Source organism: Varroa jacobsoni, unplaced genomic scaffold, assembly GCF_002532875.2.
Source record: "Varroa jacobsoni isolate VJ856 unplaced genomic scaffold, vjacob_1.0 contig00191, whole genome shotgun sequence".
Lineage (NCBI taxonomy): Eukaryota > Metazoa > Arthropoda > Arachnida > Mesostigmata > Varroidae > Varroa > Varroa jacobsoni.
Window position 1 is genome coordinate 118,387 of NW_019214425.1, and position 25,071 is coordinate 143,457.

General features: G+C 38.4%; 3 protein-coding genes across 7 annotated transcripts; 2 read left to right on the forward strand and 1 right to left on the reverse strand.

Moving 5' to 3' along the window:
* Positions 1 to 1,928: 1,928 nt before the first annotated feature.
* LOC111270915 (protein HGV2) lies at positions 1,929 to 8,299 on the reverse strand. The gene is made up of 8 exons (XM_022851402.2): positions 7,938 to 8,299; positions 5,469 to 5,624; positions 5,206 to 5,292; positions 4,645 to 4,960; positions 4,284 to 4,498; positions 3,580 to 3,829; positions 3,018 to 3,272; positions 1,929 to 2,633 (listed from the first exon to the last, which is right to left on the reverse strand). Exons 1-8 carry the CDS (start codon positions 8,036 to 8,038, stop codon positions 2,511 to 2,513), a joined length of 1,503 nt encoding a protein of 500 aa, XP_022707137.1. The 5' UTR covers positions 8,039 to 8,299; the 3' UTR covers positions 1,929 to 2,510.
* A 258-nt stretch (positions 8,300 to 8,557) lies between these two features.
* LOC111270913 (U3 small nucleolar RNA-associated protein 15 homolog) lies at positions 8,558 to 11,987 on the forward strand. Its single transcript, XM_022851392.2, has 5 exons — positions 8,558 to 8,978; positions 9,526 to 9,753; positions 9,980 to 10,271; positions 10,594 to 11,132; positions 11,485 to 11,987. The coding sequence occupies exons 1-5, from the start codon at positions 8,739 to 8,741 to the stop codon at positions 11,701 to 11,703; spliced, it is 1,518 nt and encodes a 505-aa protein (XP_022707127.1). The 5' UTR covers positions 8,558 to 8,738; the 3' UTR covers positions 11,704 to 11,987.
* A 95-nt stretch (positions 11,988 to 12,082) lies between these two features.
* Positions 12,083 to 24,833, forward strand: Rab14 (RAS oncogene family member Rab14). Of its 5 annotated transcripts, none has more exons than XR_015315116.1 (6): positions 12,083 to 16,221; positions 16,531 to 16,820; positions 20,455 to 20,706; positions 21,038 to 21,221; positions 21,630 to 22,023; positions 22,141 to 24,833. XR_015315116.1 is itself a non-coding variant. In XM_022851405.2 (5 exons), exons 3-5 carry the CDS (start codon positions 20,559 to 20,561, stop codon positions 21,940 to 21,942), a joined length of 645 nt encoding a protein of 214 aa, XP_022707140.1. In that variant the 5' UTR covers positions 12,083 to 16,221; positions 16,531 to 16,820; positions 20,455 to 20,558; the 3' UTR covers positions 21,943 to 24,833. The 5 variants fall into 5 exon arrangements, 3 of the variants coding, with proteins under 3 accessions (XP_022707140.1, XP_086828809.1, XP_086828808.1); XR_015315117.1 differs by having other exon boundaries at positions 22,555 to 24,833; XM_022851405.2 differs by having other exon boundaries at positions 21,630 to 24,833.
* Positions 24,834 to 25,071: the final 238 nt, after the last annotated feature.

Below are 25,071 nucleotides of genomic sequence, written 5' to 3' on the forward strand. Positions count from 1 at the left end.
AACAATAACACGATTCACTTAGTGTTAACACAATTACTAAGTAAATAAAGTTAGTTACGTATTGGATTTCCCTACAGCCGGTTCTAAATGAGCCTATCGTAGCTAGCGGACCCGAGCAGCGTTATTTCATTGATTCGATACCTCGCAAGTTCTCGTTGAGCCCAAATTTTTTGACAGCCCTCTTAAAATACACCAAGGTCGACGACCACAATAGCATCGTTTTGTTGGTGAACAAAACGACATTAGCGGCGTACAAAAACACGGGTTACCATCGGGTATCTCTAATTAGTCGTTATTTAGGACAGAGGGAGATTTAGATTCTCAATTTATAGCCCATTTGTGGTTTACTCAGGGTTAAGCTCGTCAATTCCGTAATCCAAAACAATTTAATTCACATCTTACAAATAAACTGTAATATTAATTTATGACTAAATATAAGTATGTGGCAATATCAGATTCGTTTGTGAAGCGCTCGTTTATGTCAGGTAACAACAAAACTAAGTCAGTTCGCTTCATTGAAAAAACTCCCTCAGCATCGCCACGGCGTTCTGGGGCACTCCAATCCAAGCCAGCTTGCAAAACGAGGCATTGTTAAGGGCCATGTAAACTTAAGTTGTAAATTAACAAGTATTGAATGTGAATGGGCCAAAAAAATGCTATTCTCCGCTAGAGTTTCGTTGGATATATAGCTCTTTGAATCACTGGTAGTAAAACTTTTCACCATAACAATTATGTAACTTAAATAATGGACTATCAGTGATAGAAAAATACTAGTTAGCCTAAATCGCAGGGAAAAATAACTAATCTTACAGTAATATTTTTCAAATAATTAGGAAATTCTAAATAAGAACTAGTCTGTATTTTAAGTTATGTCTTCGCATTTGTCTGTAAATTCCACGTGGTGTAGCTTATAACTTATTAAGCTATACCAAGTGGAATTTCGAATATAACCTTTATATATATTTGTTTATATATATAAATATATAGAATTAATCTGTAATATATCCGAAGCAACCGAAGATGTATGAGGAAAGCAAGCTCTGCGTTCATAAACGCAGTCATATTGCTTGCCACTCAACAGTTATAAACCAAAGGACTTACGAACGAAAACAGCTCAGGCGTAAAACCATATGTTTTGTAATTTGAAAAAAATCGAGTACTGAATTGCGTAAAAACTAAATAATCCACAATTCGCGTTCATTCTAAAATGTAATCTAATCGCTCGTGCTCCTCGCAAGAGCCTTTGTATCTTGAGAGCACGTTTTTTTCACGTGTCCTCGCAAATTTTCATCGCTTATCTGATGCCTTGCCTGACGCGCTTTCCGTAGTCTGACTCATGTACTCGTACGGAGAATCTGGCTTATGCAGATTGAAGTTCCGAAGCTTAGTTGTCACTAACTTTCGTGACTAACCCATTGTGTTACCTTACCTCACCAAGGAAAACAGAAACCTCGAACGCAAAGGTATCACCTGACACTCAATAAGGAACTGTCTGCACAACAGGTTCCAATGGAGAAAAACTCCGTAATGTGAACTAGCATGTTCCAGTCGTACATCTTTCTATCAAACTGGACAATTCTCAGTCAGGAAGCCGAAATGCACTGATGTTCACGAGCAATCTCTTGAGGTTATATACTGAAAATGCTATATTTTGAATTTGACAGCTGGAGTTAATTATCAATCTGCACCCTACGACCGTGAAGACATCGAGCCACTAAGCAACATAAATAATAATTGCTCCTCATTAGCAAGACAGCTCCAAACTACTTCCGTAACTGTAGACTCACACTGGACACTGAACATCTGGTGAATTATCCAAGCGACATATAAACGCGTACAAATATGATTTCAAGGCAAAAATCTAAATCGCAAAGGTTGGGATTAGGAGTTTAACAGCTGAGCACATGTACATAAATGACAGGTGGTCATTCAATTGTAAAACAAAAAAGCTGACAAACATTTATTTGGTGAATTAGTCAACATGTGACTCGTTCGTCTATATAGGGTAGACTATTGATGATTCTCTTTTCAAACGTATTATGATAATTTCTTCTGATTCATGTGATGAAAATATATATGATAATATTGAAAATATAAAATCTGGAAATGTGAATAAGTGAAACAAGCGACCTACGAGAGTCGATGTGTTTACACAAAGGCCCGTATATTCAGTTAATTTCTATTATACATGCAGAAAAAATGCATATTTCATTACCTTTGAACACGGTGGATTGATTTACTTTTTTTTTTATTATAATATAAAACATGTCAAAATTACATACAGCATACAAGTCAACTGAGGTTACAATTTATTGTTTTCATAATAATCATTACTATTTTTCAGCCTTATTGTGTGAAACAGAATGTGCCCAATATGTACAACCGCTGGCTACATTCATTTGTCTTGTCGCCTATTTAGACATATTTCCCGTTTTCGATATACATGCTGTTGCCCATTTCCTACACTGTTGATTCGGATAGTAGTCGCATTCCAATAGCAGCCAACAATTTTAATTCGTTTTAAATTTTTTTTCGGCCTGGTCACCTGAGAATGACGCGGTCGCGTCTATAGCTTCGTCCGCAGGCCGCTTTTTCTTGATCAAACTCGAACTAATAACATTCACTTTGGTCTCCTAAAAAGCAATGGATAAGGAAACCGGAAGTTACTTTTCGCGCACTCCGTTGATATGCTGTATATTTGCACGCACTGGACAAGTGACAACGTTAGTTCGTAAAAACAGAATGGCCCAACATCATGCACACATTCTAATGCACTCCGACGTGCTAAATAGCTGTTCCAGTGAAACTGTGTGTGTGTGTGTGTTTTTACGTTTGGTTTTTAGTATTACAAGCAGAAATACGCACGCGTAAGGTTTCGGAACGAGACAATGCGTTGCGTTCTACGAAGAAGTTATAATCTAGTTACAAGGATCTCGCATATCATTATCACATGCTCTACCGGTGAGAAATTTATTTCAATTCACGAGTAAATTCTTTCCCTGCATTTGGTTACTTACTTTTTTAACAGGACTGGCTTCGGGAAGGCGGTTCATCATTTCACCGATAATTTTTTCCTTGTCACTCTGTACATTATCTTTCTGCATTTCTTTAGCATCCTCCATTTTAGCCACTATCTCGGGCAAAAGTTGTTGGATCTCATCGATCTCTTGCTCAGCGCGCTTTATTACGTCTTCCTCACATGAGCTGAGCTTCCCCTTTGTTTTCTCATCATCAATACTTTTTTTCAAATTTGATACTTTGAGCTCCAGTATCTGTGGGGTATAAAAGCACGTTAATAAAAATCCAAAACTGGATCAGATATACTCTACCATTGAAATTGTGAGGTGTCATGCGGTTAAAATCGCGATGATTCTCGCTATACAGGTTCCTTGCACTCAGAATTAAGATCATAAGTGTTTACATTTAAGTCTGGGATAATAATTTTAAATTATGGAGAACTATTTATCTGTTTACATTAAGCATATACCAAAAGACCCGGTAAAGCCGCTACTATGCATGAAACCATAACCTAGATCCTATTATGCGTTTCATAAAACATATCGGAATAGTATTGCCTACCTGAAGGGCATCACCAAAATACGCGGCACTTTGTTCATACTTATTAACGAAAGAGTAGGTTAGTCCAAGCTGATAATTGGTTTCGGCCAGAGCTCGCGCATCCCGCGGTAACATTTCCTGTTGAATTCGCAAGCAACCCTCAAAATCGTCAATGGCTCGATCATAGGTATCGGATTCTAAATTAATTTCTCCTAAGGACAGCAAGCAGTCAGCAGCCTTAAGATATAACTGAGGATCTTTCTCGGCATCCCTGTAAAAGTCAAATGCAACACATGTGCATTATTTAAAGAATATCTCGAAACGATTCGTGAATCAGCTTGAACCTTAGAACTACCGAAAGAAAGGCATAACCTTAATTTATTATCATCATTTTAGATCACTAAATGTTACGTTGTACAGAGATATGCCTCGCGCGTGAGGCATGTATCAGCCATAATTGAATAAATCGCTACGCATATAAGAAACCTTGGTCAAAAAGAGGACTTATATGGGCTTTAAAGATTATACGTTCTTATGCACGAACCATGCAAAATTTTACCGATAGCCATTTTCAGAAAAAAACAAAGATGAACTTCCGTTTGAACGTTCATGAGTACACTAGTAATTCATGGTACCTACAATGAGATTTACTGAAGCCAACGTTTAAATAATCTCTCATATCGTTTCTTACTATTTTAAAACGTATTTTCAATAATCAGTTCTACCTTTTATAAATTTTCTTTGCAAGTTCAAGAACTTCAAAGGCGATCTGTAGGTTACTGATATCCTCATCATCATCGGGCGCTTCTTGGACTTCCTTATCAGCAGTGTTTGGATCGCTCTCTTCGAGGTCCTCCTCTTCCTGCCCTTCTTCTTTAATCACCTGTCCAGCAGCATCATCATTGTTGGTCTTTCCTTCTCCACTCGAGCCATCCCTCTCCTGGAAACAGCAGAAGAGTAATACAACTGATGGTATATAAAAAAGCTAACATTTTCGACTCGGCAGTCCCCATTAAAAGCCGTTAATAAACTATAATAGCCGGTGAGGGTTGCATTTCTGCTGTTTTTTTTGCAAGCAAGACAAACCTTTTCCTCCTTTTTGTCTTCGGTTTCCTTTTCTTCTTCCTCCTCGCCCTCATTTTCGTCACTTGAGTCATCTTCGGTAGCTTCTTGATTTCCCATGTCATTGAGTGCATCGGATTCTTTACGGTGTAACTCAAGAAGGGCTTTCCCGTAATAGTGTAATGCTTCGGCACACTGGGACGCATCGTCACCGAATTTCGCTGCCAGGAGTTCGCATGCTCTCTGCAGTGATTCAACAGCCATAGCATAATCCTGCACAAGCATATTTCGCTTCCCCTGAATTAAACACAGCTTTGCTTCCACTGCCGGATCTGTTGACCTGTAAAACAAAAAAAAATATAAAAACAAGTTACGTTGAATTTAGATTTCGGCTGCTGAAGCGACACATCGTCTTATCTTCTGCCTCCATTTTATTCACGAATGTCATTTGCTCCTAGAGAGGCTTGTTAGCTACTGATAACATAATAACAACCTGTTAGAGCGTACTATTCCTACCCAAAAATAAGCTTCTGTGGCATAAATACGTTTCGAAGTAACAAATAAATGTATTTGAAATGAACATACTCTTTAGTTTCGGTCTTGCTTTCGCTTGAAGTTTCCGTTTTATCTTCCGTTTTTTTCTCTGGGGCAGTTTCATCAACCGGCGACTTGCTAAAACAATACCAAGAAGTTACGTGTTAGAATATACAAATATAGCTTACGAGGCCATAAGATCGTATAGCATGCGCAAAATACTATCGACACTCACGACTATCCAGAAACAGACCACAACCATAATTAAAAATATATATATAATAAAGAAAGAAAATCAAAAAAACAGAATTTACTCTGTTCTTGGTGTTGTTGTAGCACAATCCTTGGCGTCATCCGTAGCTGGAGATTCTGCCGTTGGTTCTTTACCGTCTTTCTCAGCGGGGTCGGAGTCTTTTGCCTGTTTTTTAGACTTATTGTCACTAATCTCATGATTATCGCCGGCCTCGGCTCTGTAATAGTAAATAGAACATTTGAAATACACTACCACACGACCTTAAAGAGCCGGAAACTTTACCGCCAGCTGACCCATTTTTAGAAATATGCTTAATCTAACATTCAGCCTAATATGAAACAGGTGTATAAGGTTTCAAAGTTAACCAAAAAACAAGCAGTCCATAACCTGTAGAACAGTAACATCTCACACATGCGAAATGCGATTGCGCTAGAATGAATTAAGTCTTTATCGCCAAGATAATTTTTTTTTCGAAACCGTATCTAAACTGAACGTCTGAGTAGCACCTTCAAAAACCTTCTATAATTGCCAAAGGAGAGTATTCACTGATACATTTTAGCAATAATAGTCAATTTCAAAGATTACACACGTGAAAAAGCACTCGCTAATTACATGCGTTTTGATGATATTAAAAAGATGGTGGCAAGCATCGCATTTGTTTTTGAAACTAGACAGATAATCACATTGTAGATGTTTAACATAGCAGTGTCATCTATGCCGACCAGAAATCAGATCAATGAATGAGTAAGCCAACATCCAATGTTTAATTGGTCCATTCCTTAGAGTAAAACAATATTGTATGTCAAGTAGAACGAATCAGTTATATACTACTGTATCTCTTTTAATCGTCCATTGCATTGAATCTTTAAGCGAAATGATTTTGACAGGTGAAATGTAGCAATTCTCGACACCCTTCACTTTTTATGTGATGACCACTTTATATAAATATAATCATGAAGGAAAACGATGAGTGCATATTTCGCTTAGGCTAACTGATTTTCTGGATGGCACTGAGCCCGTGATTAAGATTTTGTTTACAAGTACGCTTATAGCAATGGTCTTGAAGCTCACATGGTAACCAAATCCCTCGAAACCAGAAATAATTTCCAGTGGTAATTCTGTATTGTTCTCTATATATACAGTTTATGAATGTTTTAGGCACACTAGAACGGAAAGCTCATTGATATAGTTGCAAGGTGCGTACCAAAATAAGTCTACCCATTAGAGCCACGACACTTACCTCCTAAATAATTATACTAAGTAAGATACCTAAGTTGGAACAAACCGCGTCGTGCTGTTTGTCGTAGCGAGCATGTGTTTAGCCGATGTTCTATTCATGACAGAAAATGGTCAGCAATTTTCGAATCTCTTCGCCCTGGACGAACCCCCCGAAAATTAAAAACTATTTTTTGACTCGAACTCGACAGTCTACATTGTCAATTTATATGCGGCTTCTGAAAAAACAAGTAGGATTTCTATAAAAAAAAACCTCTATGTTTCGAGTTTTACACCAGGTATCGCCGTTAGCCGAACCGAAGTCTGTCTATATGCCAGGGTTCGAACCTTGACTACAACGTGTCTTTACGTTACCCACTAAGCTATCACGAGGACCTGGAACAATGGAACCTAAAGAGTTTCAAGAATTTTTGATATGTTTGTTTTTTTTTTAATAGGGAAAATTAAAGCTAATTTGGAAAAAAATATCGCCTTCACATGAGCTCCAACAGTTAGCCTTTTTAAGCCTTTAAGCTCAATTTTGCACCTTATGTGTATCTTGGCCGTCTAGAACCTATGCATGGTTCGGACATTTAGCCTTCTGTTGGCCCAAAATTTAATTCCACTAGAATATGTTATTTCTAGCGTATTTGAGCGACACTTTAGCGAGCTGACACCTACCAATATTGTTTTATGTATGGTAATGATTAAACAATGATTAAAGAAGGAATATTTTGAGCATAATTAGTAAATGGTTTACGTCCCGAATTGAAACTGTAATTGCGGTGAGTGGTACTTATATTGAACACACATGACCATAAAAAAAGACATTTTTAGCACATGCAATAATAACTGTTGAATTATAAAATTGTTGAAATACCAGACACAGTTTTAGGAACAAAGTCTGAGAAAGAGTTCTAATTTGAGTATCATACTCTGATAGAAGCTCTACACAGCATAGATTTCTATGTATATTACTAAATTGCTGTATCCAAATTATTTTTATTGATATTCTTAGTTTGTATAACATTAAGCGTCTACATAAAAAAAAAAATGCAACTAAGTTTCAAAGTCACAATTCGATAACCCCCATTTACTCCGACCAAATATCGTCCTTCGGCGCCGGTTTTGCGCTGAATGAGATAGCAGCGACAACCTCATCCTTAAAACCGCAGATGACAAAATTCTTTGATTTGAAGTTGAGATTTACCCAGAACTTAAACAAGGTCTAATAGTATGCCGATTATAGGAAAAAAGGTTATCTTTAAACAAGGAATTTCGAAAGAACTAAAACCAATGCCGCAGTCTCACTCACCCGGTGACGGATTTCTGATTTTCGGACGCTTCAGTGTTTTGGACATCTTTTTTCTCACCCTCTTTTTCCTGCACGACAACGTTGGCCTCGGCCGCAGTCATTTTGTGCGACGATATATGACAACTGCAACGACTTGACAGATTATTAGAGAAGGGTGCGAAACGTCTTTTTGAAAAAGAGCGGTGTGTAGGCCACCCGATTTGACGCAAACCGGCTCGAGACGAGGATTGTCCCTTTGGCGCTCAAATTGCACTTAATTTCGCCGGCCGTCCTGGACACATTCAGGGTAGGCAAGGTTCTTTCTTGTGTCATCCTGCTCAGAACGAACTAAAATTTGTTATCGTGTACCGATGACAACCTTAAATAACGGAAAAGCGGTTTATTTGAATGGCACTCGAGAAAAGCGCGCCATCCTGTCCAATAAGCAAGGCAGTTTTCTGTGTGTGTTCTTAATGTATGTCGTCTTCTTTTTTCGCTGTATTAAAAGCGAATCCGAAACAGTGACCTAACAGTGATGATTTCTTGGGTGGGAGGCACGGAATATGCCACTTGGTCGGCCATTCGTGAAGAGCTAACCATTGTCAACAAACGAATCCGTCCTCTCCATTAAACGTCGGAGTCATGCTTTGTCGCGTGTTGCCGTTAATACTGTTCCTATGCGAGTGACCATAAGTGTTCTTCTCATTCGGAATTTTACGAAAGTGGCATTTCTCTATTCGAGTCCGGCACGTAGAAACAAGCCTATGAGAACTAGAGCGGTTGAGACGGAAGCTTCAGCTGTTACAGAAACTACCAGTAACTATGTCCGCCTTTAAACCTGTAGAAGCCGAACCATTGCCAAAAAAGTCCTCATTTCTTACTCAGGAGCAACTCAGTTGGAAACAATATGCGCTTCCGGTAACCGTCAAGGATTCAGGTCTTATCCAGCACGTAGATATTGCCCCTGAAGAACCATTCCAATTCGCTATCTCTGCATCGAATCGCATCCAGATATATAACCCGGCTAGTAGAGATGTAACTTGTCGACTAACGAAATTTAAGGTGGGTTCATTATCAGTGTTAACTTCTAGCGAATAATATTAATCGAAGATCTAAATTCATAATACACACTTGAAACAAGATTAAAGTTAAATAGGAAATTGGAAGTTCTACTGAAATATTTCGCACCAGTTATATGATCGTTGACGAAATACTAATACAAATATTAAGAAAAGAGATGACAGAAAACGGTTGGAAGATGGAAACGATTCAAACAAATTTTCTGACAGATCAGTGAACAACTTAGAAACATACACAAAGGGACATCCCTTCTGTGCGAAGCAGCAAATATTGCACGATAGCTAGCTACGCAAGTGTGCTTTCAAAGGTGATCTTTTTTTTCAAATTATTTAATTTTTTTAATAAGGCCCATATCGCTTTCCACCTATGACGTATCCACAACTGACTGCGCGGTCATAAGCAGATTTTAACGACTGTTATCTTTATAATTGTTACGATACTAATGATGGGCTACTATTAATTACTGTTTGCATATGTCAATACAACATGCAACATTCCATTGTTGTATCGTTGCTGTTCTATGCGATAGTTAAACGCGTTTGGAGCAACTTTTCGGGGGGATAATAAATTGCTTGCTGCTGGTAGTGATGAAGGCACAGTCAAGCTATTCGACATTAAGACAAAAGCACTTCTTCGTACGTTTGTGGGCCACAAACGCCCCACGCGGAGGGTGGCGTTTGCCAATCAAGGTCGGCACATTGTCAGCTTCTCGGATGATACCACGGTCGGAATATGGGACATTCCCCAACAAACCCAGGTGCGTGCACCTATCTTATGACAAACAATGACATTATAAAAAAGATGCCGTACCTTCATTATGTGAAATAAAGTTTAAAGCTATGTTCCGCCATATTAGTTCTATTTTTTTTTTACTGCTTTAAAAGTGTCTCTGTAGTACGTTTTGTTCAAATTGGTCTTACGTCTACCTGAACACATAATGAACGAAGGTAGCAGTTCATGATTTCATTCGTCATCTGTTACAGATTTTATCGATGAAGCATCATAAAGACTACGTTCGTTGTGGCAAAATAGCTCCCGGTTCAACGAATCTACTCTTAACTGCCAGCTATGATCACAGCGCTGCTCTTGTGGACGTCCGAACCGGCGAACCGGCCCTACTTATCGACCACGGAGCGCCTATCGATGCCGTTGAAATGTTACCCTCAGGAAGCATATTCTTCACAGCTGGAGGCAATCTTATTAAAGTGTGGGATGCTGCTTCTGGAAGAAAGCTAACCCAGCTTTGTCAGCACCATAAAGCCATTACTTGCCTCAGTCAGTATTAGAAAATGAAATGTTTTGTACTCATTTTCATTCGCGTTTTACTTCTCAATTTAACCTCAACCTCGATAAAATGAAGAGGTCAAACAGAGTGTATTCTAGTTCATGGTTAAAAAATGTTTTCACATAATGCTTTCAAGTACCAGTTTATGATTAATTATGGCATTAGATTACGTCCTTATCCTATCTTTCGCAATTATTCCACGCGCATCAGAAACTCTGCAGTTCTCGTCAGTTATGAATAGTATATAATAATAATAGTCTCTTTTCAAGTGTGAAAATATCAAAGGAATATAAGAGTCTGTTCCATTTTCAGGTGTGTCATCGTCTGGAGATAAATTATTGAGTGGGTCACTTGACCGTCACGTGAAAATTTATGACATACAAAACTACCAGATTGTTCACTCAGTTTCATATCCATCACCGATTCTCTGCATGGCTATGGCGCAAGATGCGTCAGTATTTGTTGTGGGCTCCGAAACAGGTTTGGTGACGATACACCGGCGGAAAGACGTTCGAACTTCGAATGGTGAAACAAGACCGGAAAACGATTTAAAAAATGTCCGGAAAGCGATATTTGTACCCCATAGCGATGATATTGTCCTAGACACAAAACATTTTACACAGGCAAGCAAACTACAAAATCAGCTAAGGCGATTCGAGTTTACGACGGCGCTGAAGACTGCATTCGCACAAGCAACACAATGCAATCGGCCGGAAGTTTTCGTAGCCACCTGCGATGAGATTGCACGGAGGCGTATGCTTGACCAATCTCTAGAAAAGCTCGCCGAAAAACATCAGAATGCCATTCTAGATTTTATTTGTAAATACGTCACACTACCTAGATATGAAAATGTAAGTTTAAACACCAAATGACCAAAATGAATGGGTTTCGGAGGTATTTGATATATATATATATATAATTTTGTTGCTTAGTGTGCTTTGGTTTATTTTTTTATTCATTAAGTGTTTTCTCGTCGCTATCTCAAAATAGCACTCCTAAAGAATCTTCTACTGTTTATGACATTAATTTAAGTAAAAATATACACAACAATCAGCTTCCAAAGGCAGCTGCTTACTAAATAAAAGCCGTAAAAATATTGTTTGGCCTCGTACCTAGCATTTTACATGAGCATAATGAGCATTAGAATATTTGGTAGGGCCAATACTAATCGATTTTTTATTTGTTTGATTTCGACTATTTCAGGTTCTTCTCGACTTGATTGAAGTAATGATTCGGGTCCTCCAGAAAAGACGTGAATGGGACGATGTTGTTTGGTTAAAGCTGGAAGAGTTGACGCATCAAATTGATCGATTACATTCAATACAGGACGAGTGCCAGAAGCTAATCGCCATGATCGAGACGATTAATACAAAGAATAGAGAAAGTGTCATAGTTCAACCGATGCCACTTGATTCAGTATAGTCGACTGTCTAAGTTACTAGGAAAGAGTGTGCATTGATATAAGAATGACGCTTATTGTATAAATTGAGAGACCTTTTTTGGTTTTGAATATCCTGTGAATATAGTACTTCGTAGTCGAACAGGTGATGAAATGGTAACCGCAGATGATGGTTCATGGATAATTGAAAAGAACTGTGCTCAGTAAGCACCGGCATTGTAAAAAAAAAACAATAAATTGGTGATTAGTTGCGGCCACGTCAAGAAAAATTAAATAAACTAAACAACATAGAACAAGGTGCGACATATTATTTCGTGTAATCCGTTGCAAGCATACTAGAGAGCTTAGCAGATGCCTAGAGGCAAATAGAGCAAAGAAATTGTTCGAATATTTAAACCTCTTGAGTGAAATATTCTTAGAACAATGTGTATTGTCTCCGTCCTCTGACATTACATTTCAATAACCTTTTAAGCTACGTTAGTTCGAGTAAAAGTCCAAGTGTGCATGATGGTAATAACATGTTTGTAACACTGGTAACGGTTTTTTGCTGGCATCAGCGTTTTTTGCCAGTCTCTGGTACCTGTCGTGCCTTTTCTTCTAGAATATCCAACGCAACTACAATTAGTTTAAGCAGTCACAAGTAAATCAAAAGTTCGGCGTAGTGCGAATACACATTTAATACGTTAGCTTTTCTCTTTCATTTACAATAGGACAGATACAAACTAACGTAAGGTAGTTAAAACGTCTATGCGGAAATAAGAAAGGTAGGCATTCAAAGATTGCTTTGTTGTAAATACAGATTACAAGTTGTGTCAATGAGTAAAGTAAGAATTGTTGCTTAATTCGAAAAACTAGTTTTTCTCTGCATCATAAGGAATCTTAGCTAGCTGAAAGATACCAAAACTGGATATTATCTTCAGTCATTAACAAATTAAGCATAATATAATATTTGAATAGGAATCTTTAATTACGTATCCTCGAGTTAAAGATATTTCTTAAGTATATAAACAAACTTCACTAGAAATCTGTGCACAATATTTAATCACCACTAACAGTATAATTAAAATATAAAGTATATATATATATATCAGAATAATTAAAAATACTATTATGAGGTATTGTGCAATAATGTAGTCTTCGGCTGTGAATACATAAGTAAAACAAGATGAAATTCAGCCGAATAGTAGGTATGGATTTTAGTATATACGCCGTGTTTGCATCTCTGAACTCTTTACTAAATTTTTTAATAAAGGAACCTAACGAACGATCCTAAAAATTGATTGGTTGCTGAAATAATGCGCTTGCCAAATACTTGAGTTTACATTTTTTTCCTTTGATTTCTGATGTTTTAGTTGTCGAAAAATACAGCTGAAAAAAGACGCGCTCTAATAAATGCAAACTGTTTACTTTGGAAGTAAAGGTTGATTATAGATACAGTGAAATTATAATTACAGTTTAAAATATATTTGAAATTGCGCATTGTCAGAATCTCCACTCTCCGGTGCTCTTTATCCCAAAATTGAACCCCTAAATGCAATTAAAGGAATAAAATAGATGTATTGCTTTGCCAGCCTGTAAATTAGTTTCTGCTGTGAAGCCGTACGTGTAATTCGTTTTTGAAACATAGAACCTAAATTCATTAACATGACTCTCTATAAAAGAGTTTCCCCAACCTCCGTGCGTCTGCAGACTGGTCCGACGACAAATCTTAACACATTCAAATGTTTGTATGTGTTTAGCAGACACCTGTCACGTAGAGCTTTTTCTTTTTCGTCTGCTGATTGTGCGGCTGCAGCACCATCGGATAAAAAAAGGAGATGTGTCAGATGGGGCAACAAACAAGCAATAGACAGTGTAAGCGAATCGACTGGATCTAACGGCTGCAGAATTAAGTGGATGTGTTCGAAGGTGAATTCCTGCTAGCCACTACATACAATGGCACACGACTCGGTTAACTTCGACCCTAACCTCTAACCATCACTGGCTCCAGTGACGGCCCCCACCGATTACCAACTGGGTAAATCGTTTACTAGTGCTGTGGCCTCTCCTAATGCTCCAATAATCCATTCTACGACGTCTGGTTGTGTTTGTTCTCTTCACTACGGCTGCTGTTGCCGTTGCCGCTCCAACCATCACTAGCACTGCGCTCTCCGTTCTGCTGTGCCTACAGCCCTGTCACTGTGCTGTTGCTACCAGTAATTGCTGCTGTTTAGCCGTTGAGATGGCTAGTTGACAACAGCTGTGTCGTGTTGTCGCTATTGTTTCGGACAAATACCGTATACTGCTGTTTCTGTTGCTGCCAGGCCTGCCAACGCTGAATATATAGTGACTGAATGAGTGACGATCGTGCCGATCGTTTTCCTGGCAGTGCATCATTGTTCGTTAATGGAATACAGCTAACTTGGCCAGCTCAATGCCATATTGTCCATTTCGTGCTGGTGCTCATTTGCGGTTAATGTATTACATTGCAGCAGTTGCGGTACAGTTCCGTACAGTGATTGTTGTCAGTGCAGATTGACCATTGCCATCCGTGTCGTTAACGCCGTCAAGCGTGTTAGCATTTTGTCCGTACGACATTAGTAGCAGCTGTGCGATCTACTGCTGCTGCTGAGACTGCAGCTAAAACTGGTCCTTAACAACGAATAACAATCTCCCTAAAACAACGAAAGATTCATCTGCCATCGACCACATACAACGGTGGCAGCAGAAGAAGAAGCAGTAGCATTGGCATCATCGTCATCATCACCAGCATCGTTTGCCGTGTGACTGTGAGCCCTGTTACTATTGGTGCCGCCTGTTTGATTCAGTGCTGATCGCTGTGCTGACTGCAGTGGCAAAAATTCGAAGCAGTAGTTGTTGGTCATCGTGTCAGCCGCCACCTGCCTTGTGCTGCTAGTAGCAGCATCGCAATGTTGTCGTGGGTAGCAAAAGCCTTCTCAAAGTGAAGCGGCGGGCCCTGTCCGTTCCAGAACATAGTCTTTCCTTATATTGAGGGCTGAGGTAACCGTGCGTAACACGTCGCTACCCAGTTTCAAAAACAGTAATAGAAAAAATAAGGAAGACCGCAAGTGGCTAAATCTGTGGTATTTGCAAAGAGTTTTGTTTTGTGTGATGGTAGCCACAGCCGTTCGTGACAAACCAAATAAAAACGCAAACAGTTAGAGGATCGATAACGTGTTTCTGCGTGTGACGTCGTTGTCGTCGTCGTCAGCAGTGAGTTTCCGTTAGTGTCAGTTGCACAAGGTACTGTCTTGAATATCCCTTTATAATATGTAAAGCTGTTTACACATCTAGCAGGCATGAGACAATGTGTAAGTACAACTTGGGTTGAGATAAGAACTCAGAGCTCTGCTGGGCCGATAGCACGTACCAGTAGGTTCTATGTGGTCGATATATACAGAAGCCCTTCCATCTGGCCTTTATTAGTAGCAACCAGCAGCAATGCTGCTCCTTGCCCCCTTCGAATGTCACTGCTGCCAGGTACGCTTTTAGGCCTCATTTAATGGCAAGCATCGCAAGCTGACGCCTAGTGACCGTGCCTGCGGTAACGATGGCGTCAACCACCGCTTTTGCCATTTATTGTAATTTAGGTATCAGTATCCGCTGCCGCCTATTCTGTTGCTACACTATTCACAAAGCAGTTGCATAACTAGTAGTCGTAGGTGGTCTATTGGTTGCCACTGCGTCTGCGGAAGCAGCGATGGACGGAGCGTAAACAGCCCGAGTGACGTGAAGTCACTGTAACCGTAATCCATATATATAATAACGGATGTAACGCCAAACATCAATGTATGTCATATGTAAGATGCCCTCGTCGGATCCTCAAAAGCATATGACCAAAGTGAGTGACTAAATGGCCGGTCGATTTACTCGCAGGCCAACAAGTAAAACAAATGTCACCAGTCCCAATTTAGTAATACCTCGCAAAAAACAATAACCACTCTACTTTGTTTATTGTTTGTTCGGTCGGTTTCTGTCGTTCGTTTGACGAAATACGTCGAGAGAAGGAAAGACACATGTGCGCGACTGGACTGTCAGTGTCTCGTGACAAATTCTATCTATGCGTAAGCTTTATGGCGTTTGTGGTGCTGACATTATTCTCGAGATCACCTGAAGTTACTACAGCAGACTATTGACTAAGCGACAATGAGATTCTCTGCTTATCTTGTTTGGCTTCTGGCGGTGTTTTTCTCGCATCTGTTTGCTCTGGCTTTTTAGCTGTTTCGAACACTGCTGCCGGCACAGAACGTGTGGTGCTTATAAGTAGGCAATGTCTGAGTAAAGGATTTGCTTAAATGGGGTGAGATCGTTAGAGTTCCCTCGAAGAGAAATTCTCCTTGGAGAGAGGAACAAACGGGAGAGTTAAGTTTGCTGGTGCTGTAGTTTTCCAAACAAATAGCAGAAGAAACAAGACCGCTAAGTGGCGATACTAGAGGATCTCAAATTATAGGACGAACTCAGATGTAAACAATAACTAAATGTTAAGGAAAAAATTTCAAAACCGTTAAATTTGAATCCCCCATCGTAGAAAAATAAGAAAGGTAATAAACATCTAAACGTCTTGCTCTAGAATGTGTCGTTCATTGTTTGATTCTCTTTTTTTCGTATGAAGAAAACTGACGTATGTATAACACGTAGCGTAGAGAAAAGAATATGCTAATGTCTTCTTTGCTGGATGGACAGTAGCTTATCAGATGTGCTATTAGATGATATTTTATCTCATAGTTAGTTGTATAAACCGCTCACATTGTTTAAGCTGAAGAATCCTAATGTTTTAATAGTCGACAGAGGTATAGAAACTGAACAACCAAAAAGATTGAAAACAATATTCCACTCCATATATTTAACAGGGTTACAACAGATGCAAGCGTCCACGAGGGAAAGCGAACCGACACATTATGCCACTGATATTAACGACAAGGAACTTCAGCTCTGTCTCTTTATATAGCAAAGGAATACTTATATACGAAGCTTGTGGTTTGCGGGGGTAATAATTATCCTATTGATATTCGCCAGCGTTATGTTTGCAAGGCCATCGGTTTCGCTAGCTGTCGCTATCTCCGTTGCCGCTACTGCTTCCAACAAGAGCAGCGACAGCCTGTCCGTGCGTGAATTAACTTTTAGGTATAGCTAAATGAAGGTGAGTTGGAAGTGGCCAAAACATTTGACGTAGATATTGAAGCAGTTACAATGATCCAAAGGCAACACGTATACCATTATTGAGTATAAAAATTAAATATGTAATTTTTTATGCTAGTGATGCCTATCGATTTTTCTGAGAGGATTCCTTGTGTGCGACCTCTTTTATCGAGATGCCGTAGCTAGTTACCTGGATAAGCATCGAGGATCATTAGATGAATCATACGACAGTGCTTCCAGTAGATTTCCAATGTCCACTTTCTTTCTAGACAGCGCAATTCGTAAACTATGTGCCTTTGTTCATTCCCTCAATTGGGGGCCTCTGGAAAAAAATCAGCAAAAAACGTAGTCATCCATCTCCTCCTAAATGACGCGACATTTGCTCAGTTAAGATTAAGATTACAGCATAGTTAAATATACAGTAGCAAAACAAAAAGACTCAAGAACGCCTCCCGACTTTATGTTAAAAATGCCACGAGAGTTTGATGAAACGATGAACTCCACGAACCGGCTTTAACTTTGGTCTATTCGTAGCGGCTTAGTTATCAACGCTTACGCCACTGATTCTAGTTAGTAGAGTTCACTAAACTCTTACTAAAAGTGGATTCTTGCATCTGGAGGCGTCGTGGGCACGTTGAATATTGCTGTAAAAATGAATTTTTCTGAACTGAGACTTCAATTGAACTCTCAGTTCCATTCTACGTACTTCTTTTTGAGACGAGAACCGTCGAATTCAGATGGTTAAGATTAGAAATATCTCCTTGCTAGTAGAATCTAAACCATAGATTGTGTGACAGAAAAAACAGCGCTGACTTAGACGGCTCATTCTCCCGTAGACTTTTGTTTCATTGATGATCTCCTATGATACTCTAGTCTTATTCATCGTCCTTGTCCAGAGCCATATGTATGTGTGTGTATGTGAGTCAACTTCGAACTGTAGGACGGCTCATACCGGCCGGGCAGCTACATCAATCAAACCAATTACTGTGTTACTACATGAAAATATAGCTTAAATCTGTCAGACTTTCCAACAGGGCGAAAAAACTCTTAGCAGAAATAATATGGCAACTAGTTATAACCTTCCGTTGTATTTAGCTCAAACGGTCTCCTTGTAAATGCGATCCTATCACATTACATATTTCTGGCCAATCCTCGGGCATATGCTCATACAGTTTAATCATATTTGGCTAGGAAGTATTTTGTTAATCTTTGCGCTTTTTTTACATCCTTTATGTATTAAAATGTATGTTTTTACTGGGTTAGATTATGTCTTTTAAAAATGGCTTACCTCATAAAACGAGTTTCCTAGGCATATCAATTTAGGAGGCGTTGCTGTCTAAACAACACCAAAGATCGAAGAAATGGTTGACTTTTTGAGAAGCACATTTGTAATCCAAGCGCTCCAAGTAAACTACTCAATAAATAACAAAAGTTGCATACTTGTTGTTCTTCGATTGAAAGAAACCCAGATAAATACAAAATTTGTTTGAAGTAATGGTTAATTGTTTATTAACGGAGGTGAAAAAATAAATACATAATTATTCTTCAATAATTTTGGATATCAATTTATTCGAGTTTTTGAACTAATATAAGAACTAATATATATATAAAGTATATTTAATATAAAGTAAATACGTGTAGTCAAAATGCCTATATGTCAGCCAGGAAATATCCCAGGACATACATGTTACTTCCGGATACGCTGCTATCGGCACTGTGCAGTAAGCTCACTATGTGCAGTGAAACAGCCCGTTATGCCGATTGGCTCTTAATCGAAATACCTCATCGTCCATATGAAATGCTTCATCCCTATATGAAAATATTTTTAACCAGCTTCCACTGGTTAATTCTAGCATAAGGTAACCGAAAAAAAAAAGCAACATATTTTGGCTTGTTAGGAAGAAATATACTTATTTCACGAGTTTTTTTTTTGCATCATTTCTGGTGACGCCTTGACAAGGTAAGAAATCTTACATAGTTTAGAAGTGTCTGATTGATGGACCACCTCTTCAAATTCACACTATAAGCTAGTTCACTAGATAGTGATGCAAACATCAAAAATGCATAAGAAAGCATATGAAAGTGCCAGCGGAGTTTCGTATTAACTGCCATCGGCCGCATTAAAATGGCAAAAAAACCTGTGGCCAAATGAAAGCAGCGTTCTTTTAGAGCTACTCAGAGGTTTAAAAGGCACAAAGATAGCAACGTTCGAGAAAGGGAGGTTTAAAAGGTTGTTACCCGCATAGCGATTTTAGATCAATAACCTTTGTAAAACGTAGACGCTCAGCCGGTGCTAGATTTCTTGCTCATTGAAAGGTACAAGCGCGCTGCTATTTCTGATGACATTGCAGCACTTTTTTGATATGGATACCATCAAAAGTAACACTTAACCAAATACGAAATTTAGTAAATTTACTAAATTTTTAATACTATCATTACTACTAAATAATGTCACTGTAACTTTATCAAATAAGTTACGTGCGAATAAATATTTGCTGCATAAATTAGTTTTCTCTATATATGCGCTGTATATGTTTATTACTTATTATAGTATTATGTCGATTAAAATTAATCCCATCATTAGAACAGAGTAATCTTTCTGCCAAGATGTACGCTAACTCCGAAATCAGCGACCAGACAAACTCGTATTATGTTTGTCTATCCTAGCATGCGTCAGCTTGAACTCATGAATGATTCTATGCTGAAAAGCAACGCGAATATATTAACGCGAGAAAAATACGCGCATGCATAGCCGTTATCAGCAATACCGATTATTCTAATATAGACTAGAAATGGACAGTACTCATCCAGCGCTGGTGTTTTAGGCTGTTGCATTTTATCAAAAAGTCGTATACCTAATGGCTAAATGTTTCAACAAAAGCAAATCGTTCTGTATCCATGTGGTCCACCATGTAGTCATTGTAAATTAGAGCCTCTACATGTTAAGATGGAGTCACGTCTATTTAAGTGAGTATAACGTTATTACTTAAAGTTAGTTAAAACGTTCATTATGCGCTTGGTTTCAGGTATCTGATTAATATATTCGTTGTAAAATATATACGTATATTAAGTATTTGAAGCCAAGAAGAGTCAAAGGGAGATCAGTATAATCGACATACTATTTTTTAGAAAATTATTCCAATTAGCTAATCATTGTTAAGTATTAGTTAACGCGTGCTTCTTTTGTCTAGGCTAATACAATATTAGAGAATCACGAATTTACCAGTCCCCGTCAACATTTCTATATAGTTGTTGAATTTACTGCGCTGAAAAATAACTATTATTATCGAATAGAATTAAGTAAATTGTTATCGGTTTAGAACAGATTATAACTAGACTAACTAGAGTGTTAAATGCCAAAAATGGTGAAGAACATAACTGTTAGCAACCGACAGCAAGCAATGGTTTTGCCGCAGTAAAATTAAAATAATATATAAATTTTACATACAAATTTTGCGTGTTTACATAATGCAGTGCCTGAAAGAAACCATACAAGTAATACATTGTACAGAATACATAATACAGAAATAAACCAATACAAAGGAAACAACATAAGAAACTTAAATTTGTTCGTAATCAACGATTACGTATCTGGGCTAATATTTGGCGCCATTTCTGTGTTCGTACGTATCAAGAAGATACTTTCAGGTCTATCGCTTCAACGACTTACATTTCGGTCGCATTCGCGTTTGCTGGAAATATTGTGAATATCTAGAATATAGCACAACAACATTCCATCATGTCGGAATCGGGACCTTACAACTATTCCTACATCTTTAAGTATATCATTATTGGTGACATGGGAGTCGGCAAGAGTTGTCTGCTGCATCAATTCACTGAGAAGAAATTTATGAGCGACTGCCCACACACAATCGGCGTTGAATTTGGTATAATGCGCTAGAGCTTATATATTCCATTCCGTGTAGTTTTTTCAAGTTTCATATTATTATTATTGTTGGCAAAGCTACTGTTAACATAAAAAGAACAAATCTGTTATATAGTACTTAATGTCCCTTTTTACTTATATTAATTCCTGAATGTACCGTTCAAATAAGTTCTTTACTCAATGACTGCTGTTTACAACTGATCATTTCCTCTAAACGCTGCATATTTACATCTTAAATCTGCGCCCATTCACTCATCCAAGTTTAAAAAAATGACAATAAATGATACAATCTCTCCATAGAATCTACTACTTTGGCTGGGTGTTGTCAATAGGTACCCGTATCATTGAGGTCGCTGGGCAAAAGATCAAGCTGCAGATATGGGACACTGCAGGACAGGAACGATTCCGTGCTGTAACTCGTTCTTACTACCGGGGCGCGGCCGGTGCCCTGATGGTGTATGATGTGACACGTCGCAACACCTACAACCATCTCAGCAGCTGGCTTACGGATGCAAGGTACATGCTGTACTATGAAACTGTATTGTAGTCTATTATATATTAAAAGCAGGACATTCTTCTATCTCCTAAGGACCCTAGCCCTTATAGATTGTGTTGGCTTCGCGTTTTCAAGAACTATCAGACGAAACGATTGATATAGACTGAGCGGGCTTAGTTTTATTAATAGCAAGACTCGTCTACAGTCCTCTGTGCAGCGCTTTTTTTTATCCGTCTCGTGTATAATACTTTTTGTATAGAAAGCAGGCAGGATGACCTCTTTCGCATTGTGTGTATTCTTTAGCTTTTCTCTATACTTTTCACTGCCTTTGTTATTAGTTATTTCTTGTATTTAAGTATTTAATTCGTTATTCATACGTATTTTTTTTCGTTCCGCTTCACTCGCTTTTGTGCGCTTTTCTCCCTCAGGAATCTAACGAATCCGAACACGGTGATTTTCCTGATTGGCAACAAAAGCGATTTAGAGGCGCAACGTCAAGTGACCTACGAGGAGGCGAAGCAGTTTGCCGAAGAGAATGGGCTAATGTTCCTCGAGTGTTCGGCTAAAACGGGTGAGCGCGTTGAAGACGCTTTTCTCGATACGGCGCGCAAGATCTACCAGAATATTCAGGATGGCAACCTCGACCTCAACGCAGCGGAGTCCGGTGTGCAGCACAAGCCACCATCGAATAACACAATTCTTGGCAATATCCAGGACAAAAAGGATTCATGCAATTGTTGAAATGAGTATAGCCCCATTGCTCCTAAACACAAGACATCTTCTGCTCAACCACAGCGTCCACGAAGTCCAGCTGTCAAATGGGCAAGTATCTATCGCCCTTGTTATGCTTGTATCACTCGTTGATGAAATGTCGGGAAACGAGAAAAAATTATTGGTTCTTATTATTACGATTGCTGCTGTCATTATTAAAAATTACAGGAGCAGATACACTCAAGATGATTCCCAAGGCGGCTCATTGGCCCGTCACAACTACTAATTTTTTTGTCCCAGAGAAACTTAATTGTTTATTATACGGATATAACACTCCGATTATACATGATAACATCCATCATAACAATAGGTATTAAATGTCAAAGAGTAATAATTGGGTGTGTGAGATAGGATGAGAATTGTAAGAAACATAGGAACACGATAAAACGTTGAAACAGATGACCGGAAACCAAGAAACACAGAAGACACGGTCGAACAAGGTAAATAAATATGATGGTAAAAGGTTGAAAAACGATCAGTTGGCTGGTCAATTGACAGATGACTCGTGTCGTTGCAACCCATAAAGCCTGTGGCAGATTCTTTCTAACTCTGACATTACGACTACATTACTTCGTGTTTTAGGTTTTAAGTGGTGTTCAGTTGGTGGCAACCGGGTACTAGACACGGCCTGTAAATCTATACTATAATTATCGGACTGAATTTTGCAAGAAGAATGGATGTATGTTTTATCTCTTTGCATAAATATAGTTACTTGAGCAATTAGACATAGAATTGCATACGTTCGCAGACAAAGAAATCGCATTAATTAACCGTGGGCAAATGCCACAACAAGCGCATATCCCTGTTCAACTAAAATGAAAATCAGAACCTTACGAGCAACTCTCAGCATCACTGAAACAGACTAGGTCTCGTCGAGGTGCCGTTGTTGATACTGCGTAAGAATGTTGTGCATTGATGTCAAGTACTTTTGCCAGCTTACTTGAAGCCAACGAATTGTGAATGCAGCAAGATTCCTTTGTCGGAATACAGCTGCTCGCGTTTTGCTACAAGGAGAACGAGGTGACAGCGAATCACGTTCTTCCGCCATAACCCAAGTCACGAGTAAAACATGACTGTTATACTAAGATTGTTATACTATGGCCGACAAACTCTACCGCGCGCAAGTTATTAAAGCGCAACTCTAATAAATGTAGCATACGGGGGTCGGACGGTTACCGTGAGGTGGAAAGAACAAGTGATCAGAGCCTTCCCTCGATATTTCATGTCCTTCACTCTGTCCCCCGGCTGTATAGATCCCCCTCTTGTAAAAAAACAATGTGTAATTAATATTAAAAAATTACAAAAATTACCACAAAAGAGATATGATACGTGAAGATAGGACAGAGAAAATATAATTACACATTCCTAAATAAATACACACATCTATGAGGTGGTCCGGAAATGACAATGGTTATGCCCGTCCAGCGGGCGTATATAGTCGTATTATCAACAGTCTGTTGAATAGGAAGCTTAGTACGGTGATCAGAAAGAAGACAAGGCGGTATAGGGTGAAAATAACAGATAATGTGATTAAAATGTATACGAGCATATATACACAAAAATGGAATTGCGCCATACAAAATGCAACGATAATGAATCGAACAGCTGTTAACTGTATGTGGCTTGTTTTCGCTACTGGTGATAAACAAAACAAACGGAAAAAAAATATTTTATGGCGAATTAACAAAACCATTGGAGGACGGTAAAGGAACTACAAGGAAATGTATGTCTCTTATTCTAATTCCATATTTCATCCTTTTTCAATCTAGAAGTAAGCTTGAGCAAATACAACTTTATGATTTGAGGAAACGTACATTTATAACAAAGAGAAGCATTCGAGTAGACGTCGCCAATAGCTTGAAGTCCTCCGATAATTTAGAGCCATCCAAAGGACAACGAAGTGATAAAAATATCATAATGGTAGAAATGTTTATTCCGCGCTTGTCCTCCATGGTTCATCGTAAAGCTTTTTAGCAGCTAATAATTATGGCGCGTCAAGGTTTTCGGTTATCTATAAATAAGCAAACAAATAAACATAGCATAAACTATTTGGCATACCAACTGCTAAAAGTAACCAAAACACACCGAATCTGCTCTGCTTGTGTTTTAATATATATGTCTATATATCTATAGGCGGACTACAGTCAAACTTGTTTGTGGACTGGTTAGCAGTTGGTGCGTCGTATATATATATATATATATATATATATATATATATATATATATAATGCATTAAGTCTATAAAAATATTAATATATAAAAATATTGAAGTATTTGGGCTCCCCTTGAGCAATGTCAGCATACACACACATGAATACACAAATACAACAACACAACCGTAATTATTACTGCAAATATTGCGCTAAGTGAAATAATAATTATATTATGATGACACTCTATATCGAATATATATTTAGCAAGAAACAGGGCAAACTGCGATAAAAACAATGACATCATCATTTGTACTGTCCGTTGATCTAAAGATTAAAAAGTGGCAGTGCGACTGCATCGATACAACGATAGGAAACTTGAGACAAATAAACTGATGATGAGAAGACGCATTCATGGTGATGAGGTACAGAGATAAGATTATGAAGATAAAGCTAGACACAATGAATGGAAACAGGGCGGCTGAGGGTAGCGAGAGGAAGATATATATAAGAGAAGGTGAAAAACGTCAAAAGACGTTGAAAAATATATTGGACAGAACGTTCGAACTAGGTGACAAGACGCTAACGATCAAAATAGAAGTGAGTAGTTTATCGTCAAGACTTTTATTCTTAAAAAGCGAAAGTATCATTATTATTATTTTAGTTATTATAAAAATAAATCCTGCAATGCAGCTTCGGAAGTAATTGCAATGCGTTTGTAATTTTTTAGGTACATTAACGTCTTCGTTGTGATATTTTTGATGCTTACTTAGAGAAAGATCTAAAGGTACACCTTGTGCAACTTTGTGAAGTACTTAAGCTGAAAAAAATTGACTCTCCAAATTTCAAATAGAGCACTAACGTGTGACATCATAGTTATCCTTGTTTTGATCTATCGTAGAGTACAATATATCAAGTCTAATAAGCATATTTAGAGTTTATGATTTAG